This window comes from Lolium rigidum, chromosome 5 (assembly GCF_022539505.1).
Source record: "Lolium rigidum isolate FL_2022 chromosome 5, APGP_CSIRO_Lrig_0.1, whole genome shotgun sequence".
Taxonomy (NCBI): domain Eukaryota; kingdom Viridiplantae; phylum Streptophyta; class Magnoliopsida; order Poales; family Poaceae; genus Lolium; species Lolium rigidum.
Window position 1 is genome coordinate 145,147,910 of NC_061512.1, and position 27,207 is coordinate 145,175,116.

The 27,207-nt window shown below is 45.7% G+C and overlaps 1 protein-coding gene across 1 annotated transcript; it reads right to left on the reverse strand.

Moving 5' to 3' along the window:
• Window positions 1-23,728: 23,728 nt before the first annotated feature.
• On the reverse strand, window positions 23,729-26,599 carry LOC124653191 (protein DETOXIFICATION 16-like). Its single transcript, XM_047192259.1, has 8 exons — window positions 26,394-26,599; window positions 25,772-26,316; window positions 25,596-25,682; window positions 24,928-24,984; window positions 24,591-24,829; window positions 24,280-24,398; window positions 24,103-24,192; window positions 23,729-23,980 (listed from the first exon to the last, which is right to left on the reverse strand). The coding sequence occupies exons 1-8, from the start codon at window positions 26,490-26,492 to the stop codon at window positions 23,930-23,932; spliced, it is 1,287 nt and encodes a 428-aa protein (XP_047048215.1). The 5' UTR covers window positions 26,493-26,599; the 3' UTR covers window positions 23,729-23,929.
• Window positions 26,600-27,207: the final 608 nt, after the last annotated feature.

The following is a 27,207-nucleotide window of genomic DNA, read 5'->3' on the forward strand; positions in this document are numbered from 1 at the left end:
TAATGCCCAGAAGTGTTAGGAATGATTGTGTCCTCTCTCAACATGTGAATTTTTGATTATGCACTAACCCTCTAATGAGTTTGTTTTGAGTTTGGTGTGGAGGAAGTTTTCAAGGATCAAGAGAGGAGGATGATACAATACGATCAAGAAGAGTGAAAAGTCTAAGCTTGGGGATGCCCCCGTGGTTCATCCCTGCATATTTCAAGAAGACTCAAGCATCTAAGCTTGGGGATACCCAAGGCATCCCCTTCTTCATCGACAACTTATCAGGTCACCTCTAGTGAAACTATATTTTTGTTCCGTCACATCTTATGTGCTTTACTTGGAGCGTCTGTATGCTTTTATTTTTGTTTTTGTTTGAATAAACTCGGATCCTATCATTCTTTGTGTGGGAGAAAGACACGCTCCGCTGTTTTATATGAACACTGGTGTTCTTAGCTTTACTTTTAATGTTCATGGCGAAGGTTGAAAACTGCTTCGTTCATTGCTATTTGGTTGGAAACAGAAAATGCTCCATGTGGTAATTGGTATATTGTCTTGCATAATTTGGTACTTGGCAATTGTTTTGAGCTCTCAAATAGATCATGTTTAAGCTCTTGCATCATGTAGTGTTGAACCTATTAGTGGAGAACTACCGTAGAGCTTGTTGAAATTTGGTTTGCATGATTGGTCTCTCTAAAATTCTAGATATTTTCTAGTTAAGGTGTTTGAACAACAAGGAGACAGTGTAGAGTCTTATAATGCTTGCAATATGTTCTTATGTAAGTTTTGCTGTACCGGTTCATACTTGAGTTTGCTTCAAACAACCTTGCTAGCCTAAAGCCTTGTACTGAGAGGGAATGCTTCTCGTGCATCCAAAACCTTGAGCCAAAACCTATGCCATTTGTGTCCACCATAACTACCTACTACATGGTATTTTGCTGCCATTCCAAGTAAATTGCTTGCGTGCTACCTTTAAAGTTTCATTCCTTGTCTTTGCAATACATAGCTCATGGGAAAATAGCTTTAAAAACTATTGTGGTATTGAATATGTTGCTTATGTATCTTATTTCTTATAAGTTGCTTGTTGAGCAGTAACCATGTTTCTGGGGACGCCATCAACTATTACACCTTTGTTGAATATCATGTGCGTTGCTATGCATGTTCGTCTTGTCTGAAGTAAGAGTGATTTATCATGATTAAATGGTTTGAGTATGCATATTGTTAGAGAAGAACATTGGGCCGCCAACCAAAGCCATGTATCATGGTGGAAGTTTCAGTTTGGACATTAATCCTCAAATCTCTTATGAGAATATTATCTGTTGTTGAATGCTTAAGCATTAAAGAGGAGTCCATTATCTGTTTTCTATGTTTTCCGGGTACGGATGTCCTCAAGTTGAGATCTATCAAAAACGAGAAATTAAATGCGATCTATCTCCTTGGACCTTTGTACAGGTGACATAGAGGTACCCCTTTGTGACACTTGGTTGAAACATATGTAATGCAATTATAATCCATGGAAATCCGAGCTAATTAGGACAAGGTGCGAGCACTATTGGTATTCGATGCATGAGGCTTGCAACTTATAGGATGTTTTATGCATAACACATATGAATTATTACTACCAGTTGACAAAATTGTTTCTATGATTCCAAAATAAAAAGCTCTAGCACAAGAGTAATCTCTGCTTCCCTCTGCGAAGGGCCTTTCTTTTACTTTATGTTGAGTCAGTTTACCTACTTCTTTCTATCTTAGAAGCAAACACTTGAGTCAATTGTGTGCATTGATTCTTACATACTTGCTTATTTGCATTCATCATATTACTTTGTGTTGACAATTATCCATGAGATAAACATGTTGAAGTTGAAAGCAACTGCTGAAACTTATATCTTCCTTTGTGTTGCTTCAAAACCTTCTACTAAGAATCTATTGCTTTATGAGTTAACTCTTATGCAAGACTTATTGATACTTGTCTTGAAAGTACTATTCATGAAAAGTCTTTGCTATATGATCAGTTGTTTAGTCATTATCTTTACCATTGCTTTGAATCACTTCATTCATCTCATATGCTTTACAATAGTATTGATCAAGATTATGATAGCAGCATGTCACTTCGGAAATTATCCTTGTTATCGTTTACCTACTCGAGGGCGAGTAGGAACTAAGCTTGGGGATGCTTGATACGTCTCAAACGTATCTATAATTTCTTATGTTCCATGCTAGTTTTATGACAATACTCACGTGTTTTACATACACTTTATATCATTTTGATGCATTTTCCGGCACTAACCTATTAACAAGATGCCGAAGCGCCAGTTCCCGTTTTCTGCTGTTTTTGGTTTCAGAAATCTTACACAGGAAATATTCTCGGAATTGGACGAAACAAAAGCCCACGGTCTTATTTTGTATGGTGCCTTCCAGAAGTCCGAAGAGGATACGAAGAGGGGCCACGAGGCGGCCACCCCACATGGCGGCGCGGTGGGGCCCCTGGCCCCGCCGGCCTATGGGGTGGGCCTCTCGGCCGCCTCCTGACTCTGCCCCTTCGCCTATTTATTCACTCCGTCGCGAAAACCCTAGTACCGAGAGCCACGATACGATAAAACATACTGTGACGCCGTCGCCGCCAATCCCATCTCGGGGGATTCAGGAGATCGCCTCCGGCACCCTGCCGAAGAGAGGAATCATCACCGGAGGGCTCTACATCATCATGCCCGCCTCCGGATTGATGCGTGAGTAGTTCATCCTTGGACTATGGGTCCATAGCAGTACCTAGATGGTTGTCTTCTCCTCTTGTGCTATCATGTTAAGATCTTGTGAGCTTCCTATCATGATCAAGATCGTCTAGTTGTAATGCTACATGTTGTGTTTGTTGGGATCCGATGAATATGGAATACTATGTCAAGTTGATTATTGATCTATCATATATGTGTTGTTTATGATATTGCATGCTCTCCATTGCTAGTAGAGGCTCGGCCAAGTTGATACTTGTAACTCCAAGAGGGAGTATTTATGCTCGATAGTGGGTTCATGCCTCCATTGAATGCGGGACAGTGACGAGAAAGTTCTAAGGTTATGGATGTGTTGTTGCCACTAGGGATAAAACACCAATGCTTTGTCTAAGGATATTTGTGTTGATTACATTATGCACCATACTTAATGCAATTGTCTGTTGTTTGCAACTTAATACTGGAAGGGGTGCGGATGCTAACCCGAAGGTGGACTTTTTAGGCATAGATGCATGCTTGGATAGCGGTCTATGTTCTTTGTCGTAATGCCCTAAGTAAATCTCATAGTAGTCATCATGATATGTATGTGCATTGTTATGCCCTCTCTATTTGTCAATTGCCCAACTATAATTTGTTCACCCAACATGCTATTTATCTTATTGGAGATACACCACTAGTGAACTGTGGACCCCGGTCCATTCTTTTACATCTGAAATACTATCAACTGCAATCTCTGTTCTCTGTTGTTCTTCACAAGCAAACATCATTCTCCACACCATACGTTTAATCCTTTGTTTACAGCAAGTCGATGAGATTGACAACCTCACTGTTAAGTTGGGGCAAAGTATTTTGATTGTGTTGTGCAGGTTCCACGTTGGCGCCGGAATCCCTGGTGTTGCGCCGCACTACACTCCTTCACCAACAACCTTCACGTGGCCTTCATCTTCTACTGGTTCGATAACCTTGGTTTCTTACTGAGGGAAACTTGCTGCTGTACGCATCACACCTTCCTCTTGGGGTTCCCAACGGACATGTGCTTCACGCGTTATCATGGATGGAGCCTCGGGTGTTTAGATTTTTCCCGAGATCGTGAATAAATAGGCGGAAGGGCGAGGTCGATGGAGGCCAGTGGGCCCACACCACCCCTTGGCGCGGGCCCACCCTTGGCCGCGCCATGGGATGATTTGGCCGCCCTGTGGCGCCTCTTCGTCCCCCTTTGGACTCTGTCTTCGTTACGGTAAAATATTGACTTCGACTTTTCTTTCGTCCAATTTCGAGAATATTTCCTGTACAACTTTTCTGAAATACAAAACAGCAGAAAACAGGAAACTGGCACTGTGGCATCTTGTCAATAGGTTAGTGCCGGAAAATGTATAAAAGTGCAACGAAGTGTAAGCAAATCATATATAAATTGGTGTAAAACAAGCATGGCGCATCAAAAATTATAGATACATTTGCAACGTATCAACTTTGCGCAGGATTCGAGCTAGATAGGCAGGTTCAACACCTTAAACTCCAACCACTACTGAGCTAGTGCGTAGTTCTCATATTGTAGATGCACATTATCATCATGTTCGTGATATTAGGATTAGCTAGCCTAGTGGATTGAGCAACAAAGTGAACAGTGTATATCAGATGAAATAGAACATATGGTGTGTCTTGGATAGTGATAGAAGATTTGAGACAACTATGGTTTTACTTGTCTTATTCTACCAACGGCGGCGGTGTTGTCCCCTGCTCCCACCGCTACACCGCCGGAGACGGCTCCATCGACCACCAATAGCTTTCTCTGACACCTCGTGGCCTCCACTCCTGCCCCACTTAGATTTGCCCGTCAGTCCGGAATTGACCCGTAGCTCCAGCGTCGTCGCCACGTCGATTTGGCACACAAAGAAGCCACGGCGAACTCAATTTGTTGCACAAGGGAGCCGGCGATGGACGAAGATGTCGTAGATCAGCGGCGATAAAGCTAGGTGGCTTCTTACTGGTAAGATAAATGAGGTGGAAAGTGATTTCTTTCTTACTGGTAAGGGGCTGAGACAGGGGGACCCTCTTTCCCCTGGTCTTTTTAATTTTGTTGTGGATGTCTTTTCTAAAATGCTCCTTAAAGGGGGAAATGTAGGGTTGATTAGAGGACTCTGCCCTGACTTTGTCCCTGGAGGGGTTGTGTGTCTTCAGTATGCTGATGATACTCTGCTTTTTCTAGAGAAAAGCAATGAAATTGCAACCAATTTGAAATGGATTTTGACTTGCTTTGAACAAATCTCTGGCATGAGAATTAATTATCATAAGAGTGAGTTGATTCCTATTAATGTAGAGAGAGGAGTGTACTTCTTTCCTGGAAACTTTTGGTTGTGTACTAGGATCTTTTCCAATTAAATATTTAGGAATTCCTTTATATTATGATAAACTGAAAAGAGAAGATCTACAACCTCTGATTGATTCTCTCTTAGGTAGACTAGCTGGTTGGAGAGGGAAACTTTTGTCCTCTTAAGCAAAAAGGGAGTTGGTTAGATCAGTTTTAGCTAGTATTCTCATTTATCTGTTGTGCTTTTTCAAATTTCCTAAATGGGCTTTGAACTTGATAAATACACATTTAGGTAATTGTCTGTGGAATGATGAGGAAGTAAATAACAAAATCCATTTAGCTAATTGGCCTTCTGTGTGTATGAGAAAAGAATTCGGTGGCATGGGGATTCCTCATCTACAGGACTTGAACATATGCCTTCTAGGGTCTTGGATTAAGAGGTATATACAGGGAGAAGGGACTTTATGGAGGAAAATTATTGATAGCAAGTACAACACTAGAAATCCAAATATCCTCTGCTGTCATGATGCTCATCCATCCACTTTTTGGAAAGGGGTAATGGGTGCAGCAGAGGCTGTTAGATTTGGGTATAAATGGAAAATAGGAAATGGTAGGAGAGTTAGGTTTTGGGAAGACATTTGGTTTGGTAATTATAACCTAGCCACTCAGTTTTGGAACATTTATTTTATCTCTAATCAATAAATTAAAATTGTTAGTGAGGTGTGGGATGGAACAAACTTGAGGTGTGATTTTAAGAGAACTTTCTCTGATAGTATGATGATTCAATGGCAGGAATTGCTAACTATTGCTGAATCTATAGTTCTTAATGATGAGGAGGACCAACTTATTTGGTCTTATGAAACTAATGGTGTTTAATCTTCAAAATCTATGTATGCTCTAGTAAACTTCAGGGGTGTGATACCCATTTACTTACCGGCTGTTTGGGATTTAAAGATTCCTCCTAGGATCCAGATTTTCCTGTGGCTTTGGTCACAAAATAAGATCATGACTAGAGATAATCTGAGAAGGAGAGGGATTCCAAAACCTATGGAATGCTCTTTCTGTAAGGAATTTGAGAATATACATCACCTCTTTTTTGATTGTATTGTTGCCAAACAAATATGGAATCTGGTTGAGGAAGTTTTTAGCTACAAAGTAGGGAAATATTTAGATATTGCTAGTAGATGGTTATGTAATAAAAAGTTCCTTCAATTTAACTTCATTTCCTCTGCTATTCTATGGGGAATTTGGAACTTTAGGAATAGTTTGGTGTTTAATAGGCTTACTTGGTTAAATTTGAAGCAGGTGTGGAGAGTGATTCTCTCTTACTTAAGAAACTGGAAGGTCCCTTTCAAGGATCAGGTGTGGAAGGATGTGGACTTGTTCATGGAACAACTGTCGAGCAAGATCAAAGCACCGCTGAGCCTGGCACAAAACTGAAGTGCTCCTCCTTCGATTGGATTGCCTCCTGGGCCCCTGCTTCCAAGCTCGCACATGGAGGGAGAGCCTCTCTGGAATATCTGAAGGAGCATCCAGAGGAAGAGGCTTCGGTGCACGTCATGCTGTAGAAATGGCCAAGCCTGCAATGGTGCTGTAATAGGGGTATAGCTTTCCTGATGCTGTACTGTGTGCTTTTGGGATGATTGTACTTAAGATTAGACAGATCTAGCTGAGGAGGTAGTAGTTCTTAGTCTTGGGCATGCTTTTGTGTTGCTGAGCTGGTTAGTGAGTTTAGTTTGCTCCTGGAGGGAGGTTGGTGTTTTTAGTAGACTAAAACCCTAGTTCTTGCTGGGTTTATCAGTAGTAGCTCTTGGGTGAGTTTTGTTATGGGTGTTGTTACGTTTCATGTACCTGAACACTGGTTTCATTTGATGCAATGGAACCGGGAAGGATGTCTCCCTGAGAATCTAAAAAAATAAAGCTAGGTGGCACCAGAATCTGACCGTTTGCCTTGGTGAGTTTGTTTTGTCAACCAAATTCAACATAGGCAATTGGAAATATAGATGAAGAGGTTGAGGGAGTTTATCTTTGATCACTTTTCGTAGGAGGAGGAAAAGGATGGTGACTTCAAAATGGCTTTGAATAGTTTGGTTTGAAAGAAGGAGTGCACTACGCGGCGGCGCCGCACAAGTGCTTATCCGTGCGGCGGATTCCCTTGGCCCCACCTATATGGCATTTAATTAGCAAGCGCACATGCAACTCTCAGTAGTACCTCTTCCTGTGCACTTCCGGCCTCACTGCACCCCTAAAGCAAAGCAAAAAAAAGGCAGACAAGTTTGTCGCTGCTGCTTCTAGCTTCCACTTCTTTTTTCCTAATCACTACAAGTTCATTACCAGTAAAATATAATTACTAAATTAACTAGAACAATTGCCAGATAAAAATTACTCGATTGCCAGCTTAATTAGATAAATTATACCAACGTGAAATCACGAGTGAAAAACATAGGCTCTAGTTAATCTGGCATCTAGTCAGGATTAATCTGTCAACTATGGTCTAACTAATCTGGCAACTCCCACTAATTAATCCAGAAATTACTACTAATTAATCTGTCAATTACTAGTAATTAATACGGTAATTAGGACTAAACTAATCTGGCAATTACGCGAGCCACCGCCCCCTTGTCTTCACCTGGTTAATCTCCACTTCTTCCCACCTCCTCCACCTTGCCGGCTTCACGATGGTGCCCCAGCTGCGATGACAAGGCACACAAGACCATGGAGAGGGAGAGACCAGAGACGCCAGTGGGCATCCTCCTTGCAGGAGTGGATCCATGTGCTCTCGTCGCAGAGCTCGCACGCGCGATGCAGCCGCACATGTGTTCCTCCCCCTCCATCGAAGCGGCGGTAGCCGCCTCCTCTCTCGAGTCTCCCGGCAGCGTTCCTCCTCCTCCCCATGGCAGTTCTCGCACGGCCGCCTCGCCATGGCGGTGCTCGTCGGCCGCCTCCCCGCGGCGGCGCTCGGCGGCGGCGCTTGGTAGCAGTCTCCTCGCGGCGGCACTCGTCGACCGCCTCCCCGCGGTGGCGCTCAGCGGCGGCGATTGGCAGCAGCCTCCCCGCGGCGGCACTCATCGACCGCCTCCCCGCAGCGGCGCTCGGCGGCGGCCTTGCGTGCTGCTCTCGCCATGCGTGGTCAGGGACAGGGATTAGGTGGTGTGTGCGTGTGTGGCCAGCAAAGCTCAAGGTGGGGAAGGGATAAGTGCGACCGTGGGTGTGCTCGTTTCCGTTCCTATAGGGGAGGGATGCAACTTTTCTAATCGCGAAGCCGCCGCACGGGAGGGTGGTCAATGCGGCGCTTTTCCTTAGATTTTTCCTTGAAAGAATTATGAAGTTAATTATTATTTTTTGCAAGGAAATTATGAAGTTAATTATAGAGATACAGTTGGAAACAAAAAAATTATAGGAGCAAAAATAGAGAGCTAAAAGATACTCGGCCGGACAGAGACATAAATTAAGGGAATATCCTCCCTGGCAATCGATCGCTGGAGCGATCACTTTCCTTGGCGCGGCAGCGCTCGCGCCATGCGCGAAATCAATTCCCGTTTTGTCTTGTAGTGTTTAATTACGTTCACATGTAGCTTTGTGTTCACACTAACAGCTCACGTTTCCACTTGCAAGTTGCATACAGCCAAGAGCGTTCACACTGCATGCATGCATAAAGTATCTCATGGGTTTGCATTTAATGAGCCAACTTTTTAGCACGAGGCTAGCTCTCACAAGTTGTTGCATGCATGCACAGAGCATCTCGCTCTTTTTTTCAGCACGCCGCATACTTTCAATTCTCTTTATTTGCAATTCCCTTTTGACAATTCTCCTTTTTTGCAATTCCCTTTATGTTGTTACTTCGTACGGTAATTCATGTTTTTCTGGATTAATTTTTATAATTCCCTTTTTCGGGCCAGTGGTTTTTAAGGGGGAAAATAACGGGTGGGAAGATCCACTTGCAACTCAAATGAACTACCACTTGCTACTCAATTTAAGTACTATTTTAAGTTGTAAGCTAACAAAAGTTGCTAAAAAATTCTAAATGAAATTTACTTTTTAGGGTTGCTAGGTATTTATATTTACCGTTGATAAATAACGGGGCACCGGGTTGATAATTTGTAAACAAAAAAAGAGTCGCTACATATTTTAAATTAAATTAAATTTTTAGGGTTGACATTTATTTATATTTACCATTGATAAATAGCGGGTCACCGGGTTGATAGCTTGTAAACTAAAAGAGAGTCGCTAAAATATTCTAAATGAAATACTTTTTAGGGTTATTATTTATTTTATATTTACAGTTGATAAATAACGAGGCACCAGTTTGATAGCTTGTAAAATAAAAAAATGTTCGCTAAAATATTCTAAATGAAATACTTTTTAGGGTTGGTAGTTTTTTTATAATTACCATTGATAAATAACGGAGCACCGGGTTGATAACTTGTAAACTAAAAAGAGTCGCAAAATATTCGAAATAAAGTTAGATTTTTAGGGTTGGTAGTTATTTATATTTACTGTTGATAAATAACAGGACACCGGGTTGATAGCTTCTAAACTAAAAAATATTCGCTAAAATGTTTAAAATAAAATTAACTTTGGGGTTGATAATTTTATACATTTGCCGTTGATCACTCAAGTACGGAGGGGTTGATTATTCAAAACAGAGAGGCTTGATAACTTTTAGCCCGAAAAAAAAAATCTCGAAATATATCAACATGGGTGCTAGTTTTGAAGATCTCGTCGAGACGGATTTATTGGTGAAAGCGAATCTTCATTTAGAGTTGTTGTTTCAAAGTTAAAACATTTTGAATTTTTAAATTTGGAAAAGATTCCGCTGACATCGGCAGTTTCGTCTATTTGTGCATCCATGCAGAACTTTCCCTCAATACCCTGCACCAGGTTGATAATTTTATACATTTACCGTTGATCACTCAAGTACGTATGGGTTGATTATTCAAGCAGAGAGGGTTGATAACTTTTAGCCCGAAAAAAGTTTGTCGAAACATATCAATATGGGTGCTAGTTTTGAAGATCTTGTCGAGACGGATTTATTGGTGAAAGCGGATCTTAATTTGGAGTTGTCTTTTGAAAGTTAACGTTTTGAATTTTCAAATTTGGAAAAGATTCCGCTGACATCAGCAAATTTGTCTATTTTGTGCATGCATGCAGAACTTTTTCTCAATAGCCTGTACCAGGTTGATAATTTTATACATTTACCGTTGATCACTCAAATACGGAGGGATTGATTATTCAAATAGAAAGGGTTGATAACTTTTAGCCAGAAAAAAGTTTGTCGAAACATATCAACATGGGTGCTAGTTTTGAAGATCTCGTCGAGACGGATTTATTGGTGAAAGCGAATCTTAATTTGGAGTTGTCGTTTGAAAGTTAAAACGTTTTGAATTTTTAAATTTGGAAAAGATTCCGCTGACATCAGCAAATTTATCTATTTTGTGCATGCATGCAGAACTTTTTCTCAATAGCCTGTCCCAGATTGATAATTTTATACATTTACCGTTGATCACTCAAATACGGAGGGATTGATTATTCAAATAGAAAGGGTTGATAACTTTTAGCCAGAAAAAAAGTTTGTCGAAAATATTAACATGGGTGCTAGTTTTGAAGATCTCGTCGAGACGAATTTATTGGTGAAAGCGGATCTTAATTTGGAGTTGTCGTTTGAAAGTTAAAACGTTTTGAATTTTCTAATTTGGAAAAGATTCCGCTGATATCAGCAAATTCGTCTATTTTATGCATGCATGCAGAACTTTTACTCAATAGCCTGCACCAGGTTGATAATTTTATACATTTACCGTTGATCACTCAATTTCGGGGGGTTGATTATTAAAATAGAAAGGGTTGATAACTTTTAGCCCGAAAAAAAAGTCGTCGAAACATATTAACATAGGTGCTGATTTTGAAGATCTCGACGAGACCGATTCATAGGTGAAAACAGATCTTAAATCGGAGTTATCGTTTGTGAGATAAAACGTTTTAAATTTTCAAATTCGGAAAGATTCTCGCTTACGTCATCAAATTCGTCTGTTTCTACATGCATGCAAAACTTTCCCTCAATAGCCTCCACTACAGTCCAAAATTTGCCAAAAATGGGAATTTTTTTTTGTTGAAAACCGATCGCTTATTTCCTCCCTGGCGCGCGAGCTCTAGCTAGGGCAGCCCTTAATTAAGATGCCCTTACATCCTTGGCCCAAAATTGCTCCTCTATAGCAATAGGTTTTGTGAAACACGCCCAAGGAACCACAGTCCGTCGAATAAAGGTTCAGTAAGTCAGTAATACAACCCTAGAAATACATGCTGATGTTAGACAAATCCCCGGAAATACATGCTCATATAAGCTCATTCTTATTTTGTACCGAAACAATAGGTGCTCCGATCAAATCAGGAGATCATCGAACACAAACATAACAGGAGCTGTCCTTTCACTCAACCAGAAAATAGCAATTGCAAACCGCTCGCCGACCAACCGCACAATTTTTCCCCAAATTGTTGTGCTGCTACTCTTGCTTCGAAGTAGGCTCGTCGGCCGGGATCTCGTGCACAATCTCGATCGGCTTGATCGTGCCCTGCCCTTCCTCTTGCCCCGCCGACTGCGTCACCTCCACCGTCTGCACCGTCTTTATCACCGTTGGCTCGCCGGCGGCTGCCGCTGACGGAGCGTCGCTCGCTGGAGCGGGAGCCGGAGCCGGAGCATCCTTGATTGCTCATCAGATTGTTCCCGTGTTAGTCTCCAAACAGGCTGAAAATCTCTCCGATCGACAGCAATTAAGCAACACAGATGCATAGGGCGGGCCGGCGTACCTTGGGTGAGCTGGTGTCGGTGGTCGACATGCCGCTGATGTACCTGATCTCGCAGAGGAAAAGATGGATGCTAGTGGAATAGCTGCTCAGAAAGATCGAAGCCGATTGTTGGTTTGAGTGATTGGGAGTTGGGCTCCCGTGCTTATGTAGCATGGCCGTCGAAGTCGCGAGAAGGATGAGAGCTGGCGCTTGTCGGCGGAAAACTGCCCACCACAGATCAGCGAAGCAACACCAACCGAACACCTGTCGTCTCCACGTCATTCATTCTACTAAAATCCATGCGAGGTCGGCCGCGCACAGTCGACCAGCTCGCGCTTGCGTATGTTACAATTCCGGTGCCAGGTGGCCAGCTGGATAAACCAGAAAAGGTGGATTGGTTTGGAAAAGAATCTTCGAACCCAGAAAATCAGAATGTGGCTTGTGTCAAATTTTAAGCGAGTGAAACGATTTTCTAAAAAATATGGGGTAGAATTTGTGATTCTTAGATACACATATATCGAATGGGATACATCGAACTCGCATGTCCCATGGTTTATATTTGGTATTTGAAAGATCTTTCTTGTTATATATGGCAAATCTTTTTTTTATATAAACCACTTAATAAGTTGGCATGTAAAAGTTATTTCTTGTACGCACTCACACGGTACATTGTGTCTGTCCATTTATACCACATGATACGCGGAAAATACTAGTAGGTCAAAGGGATAGGCATTGGAGCCAACCCCTACACCCTAATGGATCGGGTTGGATTAGAACTTGTCCGACGCTGACTCTCAAATCGAGACAACACCAACCGCCTTGAAATCCCCCTATAGGGATCCGTGCCACTATCATTGGCGCCGGCCTAATGACACCGCTGCATCACTAAACCGTTGCACCTGCATGTGCACGGATAGAAACACGCAACCATCCACCATTGCCGCCTACCGACCGTCCCTTGTGTAACTATACCGATGTCTGGGCGCATGCACGACATCGATGCACACCGTGCCATTGTGTCACTGCGTGCCACCATCGGCCCAACTGTACCCCGATGCGTGCACGGGCATGCCGCGCCACAGATAGCCCCTAAGTGCAAGAAATTGTTGTAACACCTATCAATGTGGAAGTAAGAGTATCCATTCGCATGTAAATCTATTTATTCTTTCTCATTAGAGTCTCACAATTCTAATTATCTATGAAGTAGACATGTTAAATAAGCTAAGGTAATTGTTTTGACAAGGTTTAAAACTGATTATTTTTCAAGAAAATAAAGAACATAAAAGTGAAGTGTTAAAGAATAAAGACGGTTGTTGTTGTCAACAACAAACCTAGGGGTGCAAACGGATATGATAATTTCCATCCCAAAACCGCCCCCGGATCCATTTTAAAATATCCATATGCGATTTTAAGGAATTCGACGGATAAGGATATCCGATTGGAATCCTAGATACAGTATACGATATGCTATAGCAAATAGTGCACGAGATGTGGATTGTCTAAAATTAATTAAACCAAGGCCAATATTGCAATGTTAGTAGTTATTGTGTTGCCAAATTCATTTGACAAGCATGTTATCTCTAAATTTCTATCACTGCTTGAATTTTAGCGTTAATTGTGTCTCTTTTTTCTTAATTACACATGACTAAAAGTTTAAATTCCTCTCAATATATGTCAAAACTATAACTATGTATCCACGAGAGCATATATTCGACTACTTTTTTCCGGTCTGAGTCCACATTGTATCTGATTCGAATCCGCGGTCTGGTATATGCGCATTCGAATCCAAATGCGGGATAAATATATGGTAAAAGCTATGATATGAGTAAAGTCCGATCCGATCTCATCGGTTTACACCTCTAATTATTGTTGAGTACACCAAGCAAGCTTGAAAAACGTGGACATAGGATGCTAAGCTGGATTTTGCATGGATCATAAGCATATATGGAGTGGCAGCTAGCTCTTGTTCTAGTTCTATTGTATGTAGGAATGTGCTCCTTATATATGTTAGGGTAATATGCTTGATGTATTATCAGGGGGCCAAAGGCCACAATATATAGTACATGTACAGGTGCACATATGCAGAAAGCCCCCTAACATATGGGGAAACTATAATATACAGATATATACATCTAACACCCCCCCTCAAACTCATGGTGGATCCACAACACTGAGTTTGGAGAGTAAAAAAATCATGCTGCGCTCGAGTCTGTGCCTTCGTAAAGAAATCCTCCAACTGCAAATCTAAAGGCACATAATGAACCGCAACAACATCATCCTGCACCTGAGCACGTATGTAAAAAGCATCAACACCAATATGCTTGGTCAACTCATGCTTGACCGGATCACGTGCAATACTGATAGCACCTGTACAGTCAGACAAAAGTGGAGTGGGTGTCGTAACATAGACCCCAAAATCTGCAAGCAACCACCGTAACCAAGTCACCTCAGCAATCAACAAAGCCATAGCCCGCAACTCAGCCTCAACACTCGAACGGGAAACTGCGACCTATTTCTTCGTCTTCCACGCAACAAGCGAACCATCAAGAAACACACAGTAAGCAGAAAGTGAACGACGATCCGTAGGATCACTCGCCCACGTAGCATCTGAATAGCACTGGAGCTGGAGAGAGCTGGAACGGGAAAAGAAAAGGCGACGAGTGATCGTGCCACGAAGGTAACGTAGAACACAGAGGAGATGACTATAGTGAACAGTGGTAGGGGCTGAGACAAACTGACTCAGAATATGAACAGGATAAGAAATATCAGGACGAGTGACAGCAAGATAAACAAGACTCCCAACAAGATGGCGATAACGGGTGGGATCAGGAAGAGGATCACCATCGGTAGGACGAAGCTTAACATTAAGCTCCATAGGAGTATCGACCGTGCGCTCATCCCCAAGAGCGAGCACGAGCAAGAAGATCCTGAATGTACTTTTCCTGAGAGATAGAAAAGCCATCAGAAGTGGAGGAAACCTCAATATCAAGAAAATAGCGAAGAGGACCAAGATCATTCATAAGAAACTGATCACGAAGACGAGCCTTGACGAAGGCAATATACTCAGGATCATCACCAGTAATGATCATATCATCAACATAAAGAAGAAGAGTATGTCCACGAGGAGAAGTGTGAACGAAAAGTGCTGGATCATGAAGACTAGGAGAGAAACCAGCAACAGTCACCACAGAGGCGAAGCGCTCAAATCAGGCACGAGGGGCCTGTTTGAGACCACGGAGAGAACGTCGAAGACGACAAACCATCCCATCGGGAACGAGAATACCCAGGAGGAGGCTGCATGTAAACCTCCTCACTCAACTCGCCATTAAGAAAAGCATTCGAACATCAAGGCGGGAGACGGACTAGCGGCGAACGAAGCAACAACAAGAAGGGTACGCACGGTAGTCATATGAGCCACGGGGCAAAAGTCTCATCATAGTCACGACCGTGCTCCCGCCGAAAACCACGAGCCACAAGACGCGCTTTATAGCGCTCAAGAGATCCATCGGAGCGAGTCTTAATTTTATAGACCCACTTACACGTGATAGGACGAACACCGAAGGGGGAGAAACAAGATCCCAAGTGCCGGTGCGCTCAAGCGCAGCGATCTCCTCAGCCATGGCAAGCTGCCATTCGGGATGACGCTCGGCATCCCGATAAGAAGTCGGCTCGGAAACGACAGAGAGACCATACTGACTAGGAGAGTAACGAGCTGGAGCACGACGCTGACGGACAGGCCGTGAAGGGGGAAGGTCATCAGCGGAGGACAACTCATCAGAAGAAGAGGAAGAAGGGACAACATCAGAAGGATCTAAAGCCGGAGAACGAGGAGTACTAGGTGGACTAGACGGAGGAGAGGATGGCGCCGAAGGGGGCGCATCAGAAGTAGGAGGGAGGGGAGGAGGAACAGCAGGGGGTGCATCCGGAAAAAGAAGAAAAGAGATATCATCCACCGGGTAAGTACCCGAGGTGGGGCGAGGATAGAAGGGACGTGTCTCATCAAACGTGACGTCACGAGAGATGCACATCCGATGACCAACGGGGTCCCAACAGTGATAGCCCTTATGCTCATCACTGTATCCGAGAAAAACACACTCAACAGACTGAGCGGTCAGTTTGGTGCGTTCACGAGGAGGCAGAAGGACATAGCAGACGCAACCAAATGAACGTAGAGTCGAGTAGTCTGGAGAAACACCAGAGAGACGCTCGAGAGGAATGCCACCCTGTAGAGCAGCGGAAGGCTGAATGTTAATGAAGTTGGCCGACGTAGCGACAACCTCAGCCCAAAAATGTGGTGGAAGAGAAGAAGCAATCATCATAGCACGGGTGGTCTCGAGAAGATGACGATGCTTACGCTCGGCGACACCATTTTGAGCATGCGCGCCGGGACAAGAAAACTGAGCGAGGGTGCCCTCCTCAGCAAGGACACCACGCAGGTGTTGGGAGATATACTCACCAGCAGAATCAGCACGGAACACGCGAATGGGTGAGGAATACTGAGTGCGGACCATGGCCGCAAAACGCTGATAAATAGAGAGGACCTCACGGCGAGAGCGCATGAAAAACACCCAGGTGTACCGTGAAAAATCATCAATGAATAAGATATAGTATCGATGGCCCCCTTTCGAAGCGAAGGGAGCCGGACCCCAAACATCTGAATGGACTAAATCGAACGGCCGATGAGAGACGAGACACACTAGTAGGATAGGGAAGCTGAATCTGTTTGCCTAACCTACAACCCCGACGAGTGTAACGACCCATCTCCGAATACGGACCCCGAAGGCCACGATGAACCAAAGACGACAGGCGAGAGTCACAAAGGTGACCAAGACGATGATGCCACCTGCTGAAAAGAGCCGGTGACGGAGGCACAACCGGAGGAGAACTAGCGGATGGAGAGGCAACGAGAGGAACACGAAGCCAGTCTAACTCCCAAAGCCCCGGAGACTTACGGTTACGAGGGCCAGCTCCAACCAGGGCCTGTGTGCGACGATCCTGAACCGCACAAGACTCAGCGTCAAGAATGACGCGACAACCAGAATCGGTGAGCTAGATAGCAGAGAAAAAGTTCATCTGAAGGCGAGGAACATGAGAAACTTCAGAGACAGAGAAAGAGGGAGTAGAAAGGGTGCCTCTACTAGAAACATGAATAGAGGTACCATCAGTCGTGACAACACGAACAGGAGAAATAAGAGACCGAAGAGCGGACAGAATAGAAGACTCGGAGGTCATATGAAAGGAAGCTCCGGAATCCGGATACCACGGGGACGTACCGACCGTGTAGAAAGTGGTGGTCGCGCGAGTGCCGGAAGAGCCGATCCACGGAACCGGCAGGCGCCCGACGAGGAAGAGTCCGTAGTAGCGAGCGGACCACGAAGACCCCGAGAATGTCCTAATCGAGAGAGTGCAAGCTGCGAGAAGATCCCGAAGAGCCATCATGCCGACGATCCCGGAACTGCCGACGTAAGCCGGGATCCCGCGTCCGGCGAGGTGGAGGAAGTGTGGCCAACCTTGCCACAATAGGTGCAATGAGGACGAGGGCGGAGACTCGGACCGCGAGGCTGCTGACGTAAACTGGAATCCCAAGCATCAAGCAGGCAGTGAAGCTGAAATATCTCATGCGCATAGAGGGGCGCGACTGGAGAGGTCGACGTACAATCAGGTGCCGACGAGGAGCTATCACCCACACGCACAGAGGCCACCAAAGGGGGCGACGGAGAGCAGCACGCCGATGAAGACATAGTCGGCAAAGCGCGGTCATAACCACGTGAAGAGGCCGCGAAAATCGATGTAGAGCGGCATGCCGACGTAGACGGAGTCGATGAAGCGCGGCCATAACCGCGGGAAGAGGCCGCAAAAGTCGTTGTAGAGCGGCGGGCCGACGTAGACGAAGTCGGCGAAGCGTGGGCAAAGCCGCATGAAGAGGCCGCAAAAGTCGATGTAGAGCGGCAGGCCGAGGGAGACAAAATCGGAAGCGCGGGCAGAGCCGCGGAAAGAGGCCGCGAAAGTCGGTAGAGAGCGGCGAGCCGACGTAGACGAAGTCGGTGAAGCGCGAGCAGAGCCGCGTGAAGAGGCTGCAAACGGCGACGAAGAATGGCTAGCTGTCATACACGGAGGCAGCGGACAAATACCAAGTACCGAAGGGAGGCCTAAAGAGAAGGCGGGATTAGCGGAAGAAGACATCGGGTAACAACAGCCGACGACAAAATTTTTTTTTTTGATTTTCCTTTTTTTTCTTTTTTTTTCAGCTGGAAGTCAACTGTACGGAGCGGGAGCAGGAGATCGATCTAATCCCCTGGTCGATCGGATCGGCAGGGACAAGGGAGCAGGGCCAGCACGGATCAGCTCGGCCGGCAGCCAGGGAGGCCAGCACAGATCGGGGAAGACGGCCGGACGGAGAGCGGCCGACCAGACGGAGCGGGAGCAGGGCCAGCACGGAGCGGCTCGGCCGGCAGCCAGGGAGATCGCGCGGAAGCAGAGATCGGGCGGGGCGGCCGTATCGCGCGGAGGCGCACGGGTCGGGGAAGACGGCCACGGAAACGGCCGGGGAGACGGCCGACGAAGATGGTCGGACGGAGAGCAGCGGCCGGCGGCGGCGGACGAAGAGCGGCAACTACGGCCGGGACAACGTACAGACTAGGACCAAGTTTTGCTCTGATACCATGTTAGGACAATATGCTTGATGTATTACCAGGGGACCAAAGGCCACAATATATAGTACATATACAGGTGCACATATGCAGAAAGCCCCCTAACATATGGAGAAACTACAGTATACAGATATATACATCTAACAATATAGTTGTGTGTGCTTGCTAGAGTATTTGCACAAGATCTGCTGTCGTACCTTCCATTTCACCCCACCTTGACGAGAAAATGTTAAGCTCTTTAATATCCATCACACGTGTACTTGTTTGATCTGCCATACCAGAGGCGCATCATGATACTAGTCATTGTTGCTGTTAGACTAGCTCAATGGGAGTATCATAAGTAATATCATGTATGGCATGTTGGTAAAAATCTGATGTGGTACATCAATTAATGAGGTGAGAGATGAGGTTGGTATCATAATATGATACGGTATTATAGCACATAAATCTAGAAAACTTCATGTCAAATATATCATGTACACACATTTGCATTGAGATTCTACAAAACATTAAATACGATAGAAGTATATTATGATACTATGCATTGTAGAGGTGGTATCACAAACTAGTATCATGTACATGATACTAGTGTATGATAGTATTTCCCATTGTGAGTAGTCTACCACTACTACTACCACTACCATGCTGCCAATAGTACGTCCACTAGTACTACTATTACCAGTTTTTTTTTTTTGAACATAAAGATATATTAACATTCAACGATCAAGGAACAATATTACAAAGCTCTGAAGAGAGCAAGAGCCATCAGTAATAAGCTGCAGATAACAGATTCTAGATGACCAAGCTATGCATAGAAGATACCGAAGACTACAGCTGGAGTCAAACAGTGGTCGTTTGTCCGACGACAGCTCGGGCTCGAACTTGCTGCAGTTGCAATCTTCAAGGGCCTCATTTGTGCTCCATACCAGTTGATGCCCCGCGGTTGACTCTCCCGACGGTCTATCTGGCGTATGCACCTGAGGTTTGTAAGGATTGAGATGTAGATATTGAATAACCTTCACCGAGCTCAAACTCAAAGGGTTCCCGCTATCAAATCTGAGGATCAACAACGAAGGTGCTGTCGTCCACCTTCGGTGACACAGCCCGAACAGCACAAGGACGGTATCTTCAACAAGAGTGTCATCATCCGAAGGTAAACTTGTGCAGCAGAAACATGTAAGATAAGCTTGCTCAGTTAGACCTACTGGACTGCCATTGTATGAATGTTGATGTGCATGAACATAGTAATGATCCAAAGATGTGACACTCATACTAACTTTGCTCCTCAAGTTCACACAACCAAAATTATTCCAGCTGAAATATTTGGCTTTGGGCAGCATAACCAATAAATCCATAATAAAACTCAGAGATCTCCATAAAGATTTGATGCCATGCTAAGTTGATATACCCATAAACGGAGATCATGTTCAGAATAGGGGTGCCATCGGGAATATAATGCACAAGGCAGATCATCCTGTCATTCAGCGATATTTGCAACCACCATCAACCCCTGGATATTAGCTTTAGTCCAGCGCCAGTGAACATCACCCATAATAACCGGATGCAGAGCAGAAAAATGAGGAAGTGGTAAAAGATCTCCACCCGCATGTGCAGGAATTTCTGCAGCACCACACTCGAATCCGGTCTTGAGCTCAGAATCACGTCAGTTTACCAAGACTATTACCACTACTACATCCAGCCGGAAACATGAGCCTAGCAGTTTTGGGGATTTAGATCATCTCCACTCGCCTCCCTCACAACGTTTTCTAAAGATTTTTGGGGTGCGCCGGATATTTTTTTCGATCCTAGTCACGTGTGCCAAACCCTCCTTTCGTCCGGCGCGGCTTAATACGGTGTCCGGCACCCCGAGCCTGTCTCGTTTCACAGAGGACGCTCCGGGCGCACCGAACAGAGCGAGAAACGAGGTGGGGAGTGACGGGTCTGACGCGTCCTTGACACACGAACGAAGCGTCACAACTTTTCCTTAATAGCGACGGAGGGGTAGGCGAGACGTCCCGTCGGCACTGCTCCTCCCCGACGCGTCTCAGCGCCTCCTCCAGGCATTGCCTCCGTTCGCACGCCACCGCATGTTCCCGCTCTTTCTTCCCGCGGCTTCTGGCCTCTTCCCGCGCTTTCTTCCCGCCTCTTATCGCGTCGTCGCCGCCTATAAAAGGCCTCCTCCGCTCAATGGACGCCACCACAGCTGCCGCCATCCCTTTCTCCACCGCAACACATGCCTCGTTGCCTATGCACCATCTACCCAATGATGATCCACGCCGGCGGTGGCCAGTTGCCTCCTCCACCGTCTCCACCTCCACCTCCACCACCACCGGAGTTCCACGTCGACCCGGAGGCTGCGGAGAACGAAGCCTGGGAGGAGGCGGTGCTAGCGGAGACCATAGAGATGTTCGATGCCGCCACATCGGAAGAGACGCGCCTCCACCGGGTGGAGGAGATGGGCGAGCGGCGGCGTGCAGAGCAGCTCCAGCGGCGCCGCTGTGCGGACGAGCTGGAGCTGCGACGGCGTGCGGATGAGCTGTACGAGTGGTGGCGCATTGAGGAGATTGGAGAGCGGCTACACACGCGGGAGCTCCATCAACGACAGCGAAGGAGGAGCTGGAGCAGCAACTGCGGGAGGAGGCGGCGGCAACGGAAGCAGCGGCCTGGGAGACGGAGGCGTTGGCAGCAGCGGCGCAAGTGGATGAGGAGGAGGAGGAGGAGGAGGAGGACGACGACGACGACGACTTCGACTGGTCCGGTGATGACGGGCTGGACCCGGAGGAGGTGATGGCACAACAGCGGGCGCTCCTCGAGTCGTTCGAGTTGCAGAAGAAGCTGCAGGACAATGCACATGCCCTCGAGGAGGACAACGACACGCAGGTTCGCTGTGGCGTCGAACTCTCCCTCCAGCAGGAGCAGCTACAGAGGGTAGGCGACGACGCGACGAACGAGCACCGACGTCTTCTCATCACAGTTCGTAAGTACACGAGATGGGTACAATCGCGCACATTAGTAAGTACAGTCGCGCACACGAACGAGTAGAGGTACAGTCGCACACACGAGTAAAGGAAAAAAATGCACCAAATACATTCAAAACAGAAGTACTTATCATTTCATGCACGAGTACAGTTAGATACACACCACGAGTACAACCATAGTATTATAGGAAGTACGGAAAAAATATCTCGAAACCTATCAACATGAGATCTAGTTTTGAAGATCTCGACGAGATGGTCACAAAAATGGAAACGGTTCGTAATTTAAACTTACGGTTCTCAAGATATTTTATTTGAAAAAACGAATCTAAGAAAAAAAGAAAATACTGACACAACTCAGCCTCGTGATGTCTCCTCTATCCTTCCTCATCTCCACCTTGCTTCCCTTTACGATACATGGCGAGCAGAGATACCACTATTCAGGGATTTTCTGGCACCACAGCGCATCACTTGTCGCGTGCGAAGCGAGTTGTCTTTACTTGGCGAAGGTCGGCCTTTTTTCTAAATGTTATACCACGACTTAGAGTGGCGATGGCGGGCCCTTTTCGGCCCCAACCAATTTTCGGCCCTAATATATTAGGTCTCCTGTTTCCAGCAGTCCAGCACCTTTCAGCAGGGCCCCTTGTCTGGCCAGTAAAGAGGCCTCCACTCTTCCTGGGCCATTTCGCAAAACGCCCGTGAGAGAGGATAAGGCCTGCCGCTGCGAAAGAGTCAACTAGCAAGAGGAGAAGACGACGAGAAAAGTAACACGATGTGGAACACTGACGGAGCACTCTAGTAATGCATGCTGCTGCTAGCTGCGGAAGCGAAGCCATCCATTTTTGTCTCCAAGAGTGACGGAGCACTCAGTACCACTGGGCACTGGCGGCGGAAGCATCAGAGGAGCAGTCATTTGTCAGCAATTGGAAAAGAAGCAGCCACCAAAAATCGGCACCGTTCCCAAGGCCAACTGATTGTGTCTTTCCGATTGAGCGTCAGTGTTAGCTCAGGGAGAACTATTTTTTCTTACATTTCTAATTGGCGGGCAGATCAATCAACAACACATGCTTCAAAATTACAGACACCTTTAAGTCACCAGCTTCACAATCACAATCACAAGACCGAGATTTCTTGTTCTTGCTAGCTTCCGCAAAAGACAGAGTAGCTTCACATAAATAAAATTTTGTGTCTAATGAAGATGTCGAGTGAAATGGAGGATGTCTAGTGAAATGATATCTTAATTCTTAAAATTAGTTTCCGTATAGGAGTACCACGCAACATTTGATCTCTGAAGCAAAAAATAATTATGCATGCATGGATGCACACTCGGAAAACAATACCAGACTCAAAAAGAGACATAAAGAAACAATAACTCCAATATCGAATTGCATATCTCACGAGCGCAAAATTCACAATACATTATGCCCCCAAATTGGAAAATTTGTCAGATGAAGATTGGGAAAATGCAGCTAAATTTCAAATTCAAATGGCATACTCAACTTTTTTCCAAAAGGAGGTTGGAACCCTAGCTTCAGCGTTGAAGAGATACATACAACTTTTATTTCTATATTGTTCAACAAAGACCTAGAGAATATACATATAAAAACCCAAAGCCATCATGCAAACACGTACAAACCTGAAAATGAGTGAATAATATGTCATCAGGGCCTTATGCCTTGAAAACAAACAACACCCCATCATCTAGGTACTGTGGGCATAACCGAGTCACTTATGCACTCGCTCGAGAAGTCAGCACCACCGTCAACCGATGTGCCACCTTCAAGGCAGATATGTTTTTTTTTAAATTCTTTTGAAGCTTCAAAATACTATTTTCATTACAAAAAACAATATCAAGAGCACAAGAGCTTGGGACCCAAAATACCTCATTCATAGTTTAATGCTTAATGTAGAGATTTTTTTTACTGCACTTTAGGGGCTACAAATGTAAATAGCAAATAACTTTAAAATGAAGTAGATAAAAAAGGCAGTACACAAGCTGCGATAGATGTGGACATAGTGGGTGCATCGCTACACCTATGAACCAAAGTAGATTTCTCTCTGAAAAATAAATAAGCTGTTCTACACTTGGTAGTATCTTTTTGGGTAAAGAGAAGTATATTAAGTCTAAAGTGGGATATTACAATCCTTGCAGGAGGCCTCTAGCATTGTGCCTTAGCCAGAACCTAGCATACTCTTATGCACCAGTGGCGGTTCTACAATCCCTCCGGTCCGGGCAGCTGCCCATGCTTGCCGGTGGAATGACGCTTTTGTGTTACATGATTTTGTAGAGGAAATTGCACCGTAGACACGGTTGTCCAGACTTCTAGAAACTTCTTGGCCCCCCTGAGCATACAGTAGTTTTCTCTTCAGTAGCTACCAAAATTTGCAAGAATAGAGTTAATCTATTCGCTATCCACCTTCACAAAGACATATTGTCTCAGGTTTTCACTTAGTAGTATAATAGCATGATGGGCTTGAAGTTTTGTCGTCGATGTTATGTGATGTCTATGATCATGGCTCTGTTGGTGACGAAGTGAAAATTCTGTCCTTTGCATCCATCGCCTTTGCACCCCCATAATTAAATACAAATGCATTGTTAGCAAACCAGAAACATATATGGGTGAGGAAGAAGAGACTGAATTTAGTGTGTAAAATTGAAGACTAAATCATATGACCATACTTACTTGTTTTTCCCAATTGTTGGTGCCAAATGAAATGACGAGAAGCAGCAACGTCTGTGTGACCAACCCACTGACTATTCCCAACCACAGCCCCTAAATGCAGGCGCATATGTTCAGATATCAAAACTATTACCCAATGATTATTATTATTATTAAAGGTGCGAAGGGAATATAGCATACCTGTACACCAAGATGACAGACGAAGGTGAACACTAGCGCTGCAGGAATACCAACGATATAGTATGCAACGAAGTTGACAAAAGCACCAATCTTTTGTCGTCCGCAGCCCCTAACAATACCTGTAAATCAAAATGTAAATCCCTTGCTCGATGTACCATTTTGTGCCACATCGCTGGGACATCAAAATGTCGGCCTGAAATATAAGACACGTGGGAACGAAAAGACCAAAACTTGGACTTGTTGTAACTAGAGATGAAACTGTTTACTGGAATTTATGGAGTCAATGCACTTTCTCTGGTGTGTGTACGTACCTGAGAGAACGTACTGGAGGCCGTCAAACAAGACGGAGGGTGCCAGGATGAGCATCATCTTCGCGACAGAGGCAACCACCTCCTGGTCTTTGCTGTAGGCATGACCCCATAGGTGTCGCACTAGAATCAGGAGAAGGCCTTCGGAAGTGCCTACCAGAAATGCCAACAGTATGACAACACGGGCAGCCAGAAGGGCTGCCCGAGGTCGCCCCGCTCCGAGTTCATTGGAGACGCGCGTACTGCAGATGCATGATGCGGTACATTTGGTCATTCATGCTATAGGAGGAGTGTGAGTGGATGCGCATCTCTGTCGAAAAAACGAAATGAAGATGCAGACCTTATGGAGGAAGAGAGCCCGTTGGGGATAGTACACACCAAGGAATTAGTGTTCAGGCTGCACGAGTAGGATCAGAGATTCAGCAAAGGAGGATCGATCACACAAAGAAAATAGCATCTATGCACGTTATCTGATCTAGCAAAAAAAAAAAAAAAAAGACTAGTACTGAAATCTTATTCCTTATCAAGCATCTTATCCCATCTTAGAGTTGGTTTATTTGGCGGAACAATGCTACTCGTTATAGGTATTCCGACAAGACGGATTTATTCACTACTAAAGTCGAATTAGCTTCCGCGGTATTCCAATTTCAATCCTAGGACTTTGGCCTTTTTGAAGATATAAAGGCATTACTCCCTTCGGACATGCTTGTTCTGAGAGGGGGCACGAAGCAGCATACTTCTTATCTTTCTTGTTGGAAAATTATTAGGGGTATTGCTATGAAACAATCTAGACCTCAGGCTTAAGGATGTAGGTTCCACAGAAATGAAATCTAGGTAACCTTTAGATCCATAATATCTAAGATTTTAATTCCTAGTAAATCCACTCTGTTTCAGACTTGGTCCATATACGACCAAAACCATATTCTGGAGGTCTACAGAAAGATAAAGAAACAAGGGATTGTACTATCAAGAACTGCATATATAGTACGAGAGAATAGGAATATGTACCAGATGGAGAGGACGGCTGTGGAGAGTTTGGGATTAGGGAGAAGGCCAGCAAGTAGCACCAGGATCTCGAACGACCACCACTCCATGCTGCAGATTAAACCAGGCGTTAAACTTCAGAAAGTTCCGCGTCGTTGATGAACTCGATCGATCAGTACCACACTACCACTAGCACTCACCAGACCATGATTGCAGACGGGACAGCGAGCTTCATGAAGGCGGGGATGTCGTCGAACGCCTGGCAGGAGAACCCCGTCCAGGTGGTCTTGCAGGACGGCGAGAGCCTGACGTAGAGGGCGAGGATGGAGACGTTGGTGAGGAAAGAGATGGAGTTGGCCACCGCCGCCCCCTTGATGCCCATGTCCAGCTTGTACACCAGCGCCCAGCAGACGAGCACGTGGTTGGCGGCGGTGGCGCCGGAGCTGACCATCATCGGCACCACGATCTTCTGAGTCTGCAAAAACCGGACGTGGCACTGCAGCCACCCGTAGAAGAGCAGCGACGGGAGCATCCACCGGATGTACAGCCCGGCGCCCGCCGCGATCTCCGGGTCCTGCCCCAGCCGGAGCAGGATCCAGCCCGTGTTCGCCCACACCGCCGCGATCGGGACGCTCGCCAGGCCCAGCACCACCATCGCCCGCTGCTTGTACACCCCCAGCATGTGGTCCTGGTTCGCCCCGAACGCTTGCCCGCACAGCGTCTCCAGGCTGCACGACATGCCCGTCTGCGGAGAAGAAGGGTCACGCCACGCGCGTAAGTACCGAACTTTGAGCTCGAGTAGCATCAGTGTAGGAGGAGTACCAGAAAGCTGAAGCCGGTGACGATGGCGAAGGAGGTGGCCATGGAAGCGCTGGCAAGCGCGAGCTCGCCGAGGTGCCCCACGAACATCACCGATATCATCTGGATTACGTTCTGCAGGAGGCATCCCACGATGAGAGGCGCCGCAAGCCGGACCTGTTTCTTCGCCTCGCTCGTCACCTGCAGCAGGGTCGTGCCTTTGCCGCTCGCACTAGGAGCGGCTGCTCCATGCTTAATTCCATAGATGTGTTCTTGTTTCTACAAGTGGAGGCGTGGAGCAGCTACCTCGGCTCGATCGGTTTGGTTGTAGTATATCGCTGCTTTTAAAGGCAAAGATCGCGATGACGGATACCCGTTCCGAAATGTAAGGATTTTTTAGAAAACTGAATCAGCCTTTTCAGAATGTTCGTTTGTCCAACCGTTTTAAATTATCAATTCGAACCATAACATGAGAAGATTCCCTTTGGCTGGTCTCCATTTCGCACCAGTCCAGCAGTCCTTGCACATAAGAGCTGTTGGTCGCATTAGGGCGCGTTTGGTATCCTAGGCTTCCCTTGGCTCGCATCGGGATGTTTTTTTTTTTTTTTGGAATGTTTAGTTTTCTGGGCTACCTCGCGTTCTTACACATCATGGTTCTTAAAGCTCCAACCGGGCCAGGCACAAAAGGAACGCTTGAATCGGCCGTTTCCAGCGAGCCACCATCGTCTCCGCAAAAAGCAAGAACGTTGCGTTCCTGCAGAGACACCGAGGGGAGATGGCGCGAGCTCGCGGAGAACGGCGAAAATCGACGGGTCACTGCCTTCAAAATTTCGCCACC